Consider the following 9,190-nt stretch of genomic DNA (forward strand, 5'->3'; position numbering starts at 1 on the left):
GTACTATAGCGGGTGTAGGTATAATAATAACCGGCACTGAAGTTAAACAGTTTATTATACTTAAAGAACACGGTTTATGATACAATACAGTCCACTATACGTTAAAATTACTAAAACTATTACAATTCAATGCTATGATACTCGTGATCGGTCGTAGGGTCGGATACGCGCACACGTCTATACACAAAGGTACCGGCTACCAAAACTAAACTCGCGCGCAGCGCTGTTGCCTTCCGCGCGATGCTCAAACATGGCCGCGCACGCGACTACTATAAATTGACCCGCGGCTTAGTCTGTTAATACGCGAGCCGGGGTCTACTTAGATTAGCTCTATTGGGAAGATGCCCACTAGGCGTGCTATCTCGTACTAACGCACGCTTAGGCATCCCGTCTCTGTCACACGCTATAGACTCCCCCTCGAGTTCATGAAGACGCCCACGTCCATGGACTCGCACAACACCCTGGTCTTGGCTACGTGGACGACCTCTATTTCGTTTAGGCACTGTGGGAGAAGGAAGCACATCAACTCTACCATTAAAACGAACGAGCTGAGAGGAGTGATACTTGCCCAGAACCTCACCGGCTGAGTTAGGATCAGCGACCAGGTAAGTTGTCGGACTAACCTTCTTAACAACCTGGTAAGGACCACCTCTTTTCGGCACAAACTTGGCCGAGGCGTTCTTTGCTGCATTGCTAAGAACAAGTGACTTAATGAGAACACTGTCCCCGAAGTCAAATACGTCACCTGGCTGACGAGACTCGTCAGCATGTTCCTTACGCCTGTTCTGCTGAGCTTCTACCCGATCTCGTACCGCTGACAGGGAACTAATAAGCGAGCGAAGATATGGCGTAACCTGAGGAACAATGCTTTCCTTGTCGAGGACGGCTCTTAAATCATAACTAACCTTTATAACATCCGCCAGCATCTTCTCTATTTCCGCTTGCATCACCTCCTTCGCAGGCGTGACACGGTAAGGCGGCGCCGCGATAGGCGCATGGTCGCCCGTGTCGATCCTGTGCTTAGCAAAAGGAGTTGGCCCTCCCCCTGGCTCAAACAGGTCCTTGTTTCCAGGGAGCAACTGGGCAAGCAACTCGTGTTGTTGCGCGTTGAGCAAAGTGGCTTCATTCTCCCGAAGCACCTCTAAAGCAGCAACACACAGAGCTGGAGGTGACACGTTTTCAAACTGTAACCCATACTTTTGTTTACTATTCTCAGCGAAATACCAGAGATCGTCGCGAAAATCAATGATTAAACCGAAATCCTTAAGGAAATCTATTCCTAGGAGAGACTCGTTACTAACGGCATCAGGAAAAATCACAAAACTAGTTTTTCTTGTCTTGTGTTCCAGTGTCACCTCCACCTCCGCGGTGAGTACAGTCATATTCCTACTAACACCGTCTGCCAACCTAACACTCATTGTTGACGACACTAACGGGTGTCCTTTACTTCGCAGGAAAGCGTATAACGTGTGACCGGCAACACTAGCCTTAGCCGCAGGATCAACAAGCGCAGAGCCGCGCGCCCCAAGAATATTTAAAATCATAATAGGGCGGGGAGAAGCCTTGACATTGACCTGACAAACATCAATTTTATCACCACAAACTTGATTTTTATTACAAAATAAAGTTTGACTAACATTATTACAAGACAGACTTTGACTATCGTCATTACAAAACAAACTTTGATTTTCATCATTACAAAATAAAGCCTGTACGTAACTAAAATCACCCACGGCATGCGTAGGGTTACCTCCTCCACAGTGCGCAGGCGAAGGGTTAGCGGGCGGCGCGGCGGCAGTTGTCCCTGGCACGGTCGCATCGCCCGCTCCGCGCGCCGCTATACCGTCGCCGGCGGCGTAAGTATCGCTCTCTCGCGAACACTCGTGAGCGCGCGCAGGACCTTCGCTGAGCCGTATGGCGGGAGTTTCGCCGTGCCGTACACGCACCTTCGTGGCGTAGGGCGGCGTAGGTGATGCATGTTGCGACGAGTCGTGTCCGCTCGACCCGCCCTGGCGCGGGTTAGCGGCGTCGTCGACGTGACAGGATACTACGTCGAGCGAATAAAACGACAGCCCCGATTTAGAGTTACAATTAGGACACTTAGACCGAATAACATTAGGGGCACCGCAACCGTAACACTTAACTTGATTAACTTCCTCAACGACTTTATTTTCTACGCACTTATCACTTTTCTCTAACCTTTCACAATTGTCTTTACTGTGCCCGCCGCGACGACAGTAAACGCAATATAAACGACGAGGTTTGACGTCAGCTTGATCGGAAGAACGCGGCGACGACGCACGCGACGTTGAAGCGTTGACTTCATCGGCGGCGCGTTGCGTAGCAACGCCGCTCGCATCGCTGGCGCGCGACCTTGCGCGATTCGGCGAAACGCTCGCTGCCGTAGTACTTTGACGATCGCTCGACTTCTTTGCCGCAACGGGTACATGATTCTCTTTGCGTGAATCTTCAATACTTTGACAATGTTTCAATAATGTATCAAACGTATCTATGTTTTCTCTTTTTAACCTTTTACGTATGCGGCGGTCTAAGAGCCCGAATACCATATCTATTTGGACTCGCTCGCTTAAGTCTTCTGGTGGCAACTTAGCTAACAATGCTCTGGCTTTTGAAACAAATATCTCCGTATTTTGTTCACCTTGAACCAAAGAGAAAAGCTCTGTGTATATTACAAAAGGAGGGCGGCGCTCGCCGAAAGCACTTCGCAGCTTGTCGAGCGCATCTTCCCACGTCCTTACTTGTGATTTTACACCTTGCCACCAAACTCCTGCATCCTTAGTGAGTAGCAGCGACAGACCGCGTACAGCATTTTCGTCCGTAATATGCATGCATGACTTGTAACTTTCCATGTTATCAATGAAACTTTCTAGATGCTCTTCTTTGCTGCCGCTGTAACGAGCCGTACATTGAGCAAAGTTACCATTAACTGAAGCGAACGTAGCAGCCGCAGCGATGGCAGCAGCCGTGGCGTCGGCCTGTGACGGAGTTGAAGACCTCACCTCGCGAAGCAGTTGCTGACAAAACTCGTTCTGAGATTGTTGCAAGGTGATCAACATCGTCGTAAGGGCTTCCTGGTTCATTGTGATGTTCTCGTTGACTGACTCGGTGCTCCCGTGTGAACCCAACGAGAGTCTACCACCACGACGCCGACTTTTTGGAGGCATTTTCTAGACAAGTCACGGCCGGTAGGTACTCTTGGTGAACGCGCGATCGAACGTTCCAGACCCAAAAACGTTGGGCGGCCAGAATATAGCGGGTGTAGGTATAATAATAACCGGCACTGAAGTTAAACAGTTTATTATACTTAAAGAACACGGTTTATGATACAATACAGTCCACTATACGTTAAAATTACTAAAACTATTACAATTCAATGCTATGATACTCGTGATCGGTCGTAGGGTCGGATACGCGCACACGTCTATACACAAAGGTACCGGCTACCAAAACTAAACTCGCGCGCAGCGCTGTTGCCTTCCGCGCGATGCTCAAACATGGCCGCGCACGCGACTACTATAAATTGACCCGCGGCTTAGTCTGTTAATACGCGAGCCGGGGTCTACTTAGATTAGCTCTATTGGGAAGATGCCCACTAGGCGTGCTATCTCGTACTAACGCACGCTTAGGCATCCCGTCTCTGTCACACGCTATAGTACCTATTTCTTTTATATCCTCTTTGATTACCACTAATAGTATTATTAAATGAAACATAATAAGGTTACAAACATAAAAAAAAAAAAAAAAAAGATCTACACTGCATAAAAACTCAAGTTTACCATTTAAAAGAAAAAATACAAATCAAGAGAATATCACCCATTTGCAGGAAATTAGAGAATGACCCTGTAATGTCATTTGTGAACCATTAAACTTTTGTAATTATTTAGAGATTTTCCTTTTCGTATGGACGTTGTAAATCCTAACGTTAAGTGCTGTGCAAAATCTCGGAATTTGTCAGGCTTTTAGAATACTTATACTTACTTGTCCTGTGTCCTGGAGCCTATTAGGGCTAAGCTGCGGTTCTAGAGTGGATTTAAGAGCCATTAGACGAAGTTTTTATAACATATTGGTATTCGACGGTCTAAAACTTTTTCATATTTAAGACTTTTTTTACTTAACTTTTTATAGCTAATACCTAATAAGACTTCAGGCGAAATAATTACAATTGAGATATACTACGTTCCGACTAAACAATTTATATACTTGTCAATTCATAGGTAATAATAGCAATAATAATATTCCATACAAATAAAGACATTCCAACTGGAATAAATCTTCATAAGAAATGACAGGTATATAAGTAGATACTCTGCATAGTAGAGTGCTTCGCGATGTTTCCGTATAAATCACAAGTTTGAAAACTTGCATCACAGTTTTTGTTATGTGCCCGAGTTTCATGTTGTTTTAGACTAGCTTCTATTAGAAGCTCCGTCTACTTATAATGTATGTAATGTGTGTAGTTTGGATGTCCGTTTCCAATATACACAGCAATTTTTTTTTAAATAACAAGTATAACAACATCTTCCTAACCAGTTAACGGGAATAATTGTAAATTGTATCCATGAGAGAAATGGGCTTTCTTTCAATGTACCGTTTTGTCCTAGTTTGAATACCAAGACCAAACAAATGTGCAACTTCCTGTGCGTTGAAAAAACTGTCACAAAAAATGTGCCAGGTAAAGGCACTGAAAGACAAGTACTTATCAGCATTGTGATAACTTGAGTTCCGTAACAAGTTTATACATAAATCACTTCTAATATGAGAGAGGTAACGTCTAAAAATGTCACTCCCATGAGCTGTGGCAAAATGCCGGGATAACGCGAGGAAGATGATGATCCTGTATAGCAATATACAGTGCTGGCCAATAATATAATATCAGTGATGTATACGTAATTTTACATTTGTAAAGTGCCAAAACTACATGAATATCTTCTGGTGGATCTAATGAGTACTAACTTTATTGTTCCTCTCATTTGTCAAGTTTTATTACTATTTACTAAAGTTTCCAGTTTGCTTTTGTTTGATGGATACTTTCAGGGCAATATTGAACAGCTTCATGGCACAAAAGTTTCACTTTATTTGTTTATTATTCATGAAATAAAACTATGAAAACGGATTATATCGCGTATATTGAATTTGAACGGGTGACCCGTTGACCACGAACGCTGTAAAGAGTTCGAAACGTCGGGATGTATTATAAATTCAATATACGCGATATAATCCGTTTTCATAGTTTTATTTCATGAGTAACTATCGCGGTAACCGAAGACAATATTTTGTTTATTATTATTAATATACAGTACAGAGCATAAGCTCTGTACTGTAAAAGTGTATTTACAGTTTGCCTGGGTAAGAGTCTCTACATACACATATAATTTTAAGTAGGTACTAATTTGAAATTATTATTAAATCTAAACACTTAAATGGCACTTGTACATGTGCAATTGTCACTTGTGCAAGTGTTTGCAGTTGGCAGTAGGTACAGTTTAGACATCGGATGTCGGATGGAAGTGAAATGTAAGAAATATGTGTTTTTCTGTATTTGATTATTTTGCACTGGAGTTCTTGCTATGGAATTAGAGTTAATCCTACGAAGACCCAAGCTATTATTATTGGTAGCCCCAAGAACATAGCTAAGGTGAATTTTGAGAGTCTGCCTCCTATTTTATTCGATGGGGTCCAGATCCCGTACTCGGCCCAGGTAAAGAATCTGGGCGTGATTATGGATCGTACTCTTTCCTGGGGTCCGCAACTTAATGAAGTCGGTCGTAAAATTTTTGCCGCTGTGGGATCTCTTAGGCGTCTCCGCAACTTTTTACCACATTCCACTAAAACCGCGCTGGCCCAATCCCTTCTTCTTCCCATTTTAGACTATGCCGACATCTCTTATCTCGATCTTACCGAAGAGCAATTGAACAAGATTGAACGGCTTCAAAATGTGTGCATTCGCTTCATTTTCGGGCTACGAAAATTTGATCATGTCTCCAGCTTCCGGTCACAGCTCAGGTGGTTACCGATTCGTTTCCGACGTAATACACATATCCTGTCTCTACTCTATCACACTTTATTTATTCCAAATACTCCTGAATACCTTAAAAAACGGTTTAGTTTTCTTTTGTCTGTTAGGTGTTCTCAGAATCGCCTTCTTGCTGCCCCTCGGTCATCTAGTAAGTTCTACAACAAATCCTTCACTTTCCAGTCTATAAGATTGTGGAATGCTTTGCCCATTGATATAAGACGTGCTCAATCCCTACCCATTTTTAAAAAACTTCTAAAAGAACACTATTTATAATCTCTTTCTTAGTCTTGGTCCTTTCACTTACACATATATATTTTTCTTTTTGTTTACGCTACCTGGTCGTTATTCTTCTCTTGCTTGAATTCTCATTATGTATTTATGTATTTTGTGTAGGTTTATGTAGTGTATTATTGTTGCTTAAATAATATATGTAGTTTATGTAGTTTATTTTTCATTGTTTGTTATTTATACTTAGGTATTTGATTTGTAAACTTTACACCTTTGTTATTTTGCACTGCCCATTAACTTATTTCTAGCCACTGAATCGCTATCTGAAGGTTGTCTGGAAGAGATCGCTTTTTAGCGATAAGTCCGCCTGTTGTTACCTACTCACTTATGTCCTGTCATTGTTTGTAACATGTATTTTTCTTTGTAGTGCACAATAAAGTATTTTATTATTATTATTATTATTCATTTAATCAATCATTCTTACTAAAAACGATAGATCACGCAAAAAAGACGAACTTGATGCCATATGGCCCTCTCCTGTAGCTGTTTTTCTCATAAGGGCCTTCCGATATCCAATATCGGAAGGGCGCTTCCGATAATTTCAGTCATGTCGGAGCCCCCCGTCAGCTGTCGGACCGATAATAATTGTTAGTGTGTGTATGTGTATGCATTAATGTTTGTTGTAGTGTGGGTGGCCGCTAAAGTCGGCGCCCACGCCCCCGCGGCCTGACTACCTACGCGGGTGTAGGATCCTACATCCTCATTTGAGATCGGACAATGTGTCTCAGACTTTACTTATCTTATACGGAGTTACATCTGCGTAAACTAAAATAATCTGTGTTTATGGTAAATAACATAACACAAGCAAGGCGAAACTTAGCCCCCAATTCAATATCATTCCACTAAAAATACAGCGAATCTTCAAAGGTCACAGAAGCAATTATCAGTACATTGAAGACCTTCTCAGCTTTTATTTCGAAAGTTGTTTTACGGCGGTCTACCTGTCCGTCGTAAAAAACCTATAAATTGTAAATCCTCACTCAGTGCTCTAAAGTACTTTTAGACGCGTTTATGGCTTGTAATAAAAATAACATCGGCATGCTAATAAAATGGTAGTATAATATTAATTTTCAGGATCACTCGGGGACACATTTTTGTAATAGACTGCGAAAAGGTCATTTCAGTAACATTTTCTTTAATATTTAGGATCGCCCACTTTGGTTGCGTGCCACGGTGGTTAAAAAAGACGTTGACGGATCTTATCGCAGCAAATGTATGAAAAAATGAAAAGCATAAAAAGGATGACTGATGCTACGCCGTGCGGGGCCCAAGCGGTCGTGGCGTTCCCCCTTCCCCGCACACATGCAAAAATATATTTATGTATATTACATAATAAATTTGTATATGTATTTATATTGTTCATTTATGTAGTTTATAAAGGTATTGTATTATATAAATATTACTAGTTTGTATATTGGCGTTAGTATTGGAATTTATATTTAGAACATTTTTTTCGCATCGCACTGTGCACCCACCTTAACTAATTTCTGTTTGGCCCAGTGTTTGACTGGTAGAGAATGCCTCAAGGCATTAAGTCCGCGTTTTGTACTTTTTACTTGTTCTTGTGCAATAAAGTTTAAAATAAATAAATAAATACTACCTGAAATGATGGGCTCAATATGATTACTTAGGTGTAAACAACTAAATGACAACAAATATTAAAAATCATACGCTTTACATTAATAGATGCCAATTTATTATTTAGTCCCCAAACTATCATTTCAAGATGCCGATTATTATTATTTGTGGCTTGAATTTGATGCCAGTTTCTTTAATAATATCATGCTTATATTTGGAGCTAATATAAATTTTTAGGCTCTAAAATATTAATGCACGGCCAAATTATAATATTATATGCCCAATGAAAGTTCCTGTTTAATATTTTAGTTGCCCGGTTAATAATAAGCCATTTAATTTTACGTATTCTACAAGGACAAGTTTAGGTATAATTTTTTTGTCGATTCAGGTTTTCGTTTATCAAAATGGTGGAGCGTAGGGGTTTCACGAGGTCTACAGCTCACATAGACACTACTATATAGCAATAGGTACTCTAACGTAGTATAAATGCAATTAATAAATAAAATCACTACGTATAAAACAAAGTCGCTTTCCGCTGTCTGTCCGTCTGTCCCTATGTATGCTTAGATCTTTAAAACTACGCAACGGATTTTGATGCGGTTTTTTTAAATAGATAGAGTGATTCAAGAGGAAGGTTTATATGTCTAATTTGTAAAGGTTTTGTTTAAATTAGCTGAACTATCCGTGCGAAGCCGGGGCGGGTCGCTAGTATTAAAATAAAATAATGATTTTGGTACCAGTAGATAACCACCTACTAGCATGTGTCGTATCGATGTTCTTAATCTTTTAGACATTCAAATATTAACACCTCCTCTTTTTAGAGTTCCCTACCCAAAGGGTAAACATGGAACCCTATTACTAAGACTCCACTGTCCGTCTTTCTGTGACCAGGCTGTATCTCATGAACCGTGATAGCTAAACAGTTAAAATTTTCACAGATGATGTATTTCTGTTGCCGCTTTAACAACAAATACTAAAAACAGAATAAAATAAATATTTAAGTGGGGCCCTCATACAACAAACGTGAATTTTTTGCCGTTTTTTGCGTAATGGTATGAAACCCTTCGTGCACGAGGTCAACTCGCACTTTCCGGCCGGTTTTTTCACAATAGACAAATACATTTTTATATAATGTTACTAATAAATTATGCTATATTCTACAAAATCTGGGACAAAAAGATAAAAGATTCCCATTTATATAATCTCCGCAATACCCAGAAGGAAGAAAAGGCAGCGTTTTAAAAACGGATACATATAAGGTTTCCGCAGTTATCCTCCTTGCTCAAC

General features: G+C 40.8%; 1 protein-coding gene across 1 annotated transcript; it reads right to left on the reverse strand.

Annotated features, from left to right (window-relative positions):
• Positions 1-403: 403 nt before the first annotated feature.
• Positions 404-3,296, reverse strand: LOC134746912 (uncharacterized). Its single transcript, XM_063681484.1, has 2 exons — positions 624-3,296; positions 404-502 (listed from the first exon to the last, which is right to left on the reverse strand). The coding sequence occupies exons 1-2, from the start codon at positions 3,183-3,185 to the stop codon at positions 404-406; spliced, it is 2,661 nt and encodes an 886-aa protein (XP_063537554.1). The 5' UTR covers positions 3,186-3,296.
• Between the last annotated feature and the right edge of the window lie 5,894 nt (positions 3,297-9,190).

This window comes from Cydia strobilella, chromosome 13 (assembly GCF_947568885.1).
Source record: "Cydia strobilella chromosome 13, ilCydStro3.1, whole genome shotgun sequence".
In the NCBI taxonomy this organism is placed as follows: Eukaryota; Metazoa; Arthropoda; class Insecta; order Lepidoptera; family Tortricidae; genus Cydia; species Cydia strobilella.

Excerpts from the sequence above, each read along its gene's own strand:
- LOC134746912 (XM_063681484.1), bottom strand. The coding sequence starts at position 3,185 with ATGCCTCCAAAAAGTCGGCGTCGTGGTGGTAGACTCTCGTTGGGTTCA. Across the intron at positions 503-623 it reads CTTACCAGGTTGTTAAGAAG|TGCCTAAACGAAATAGAGGT; the intron begins GTTAGTCCGACA and ends CTTCTCCCACAG.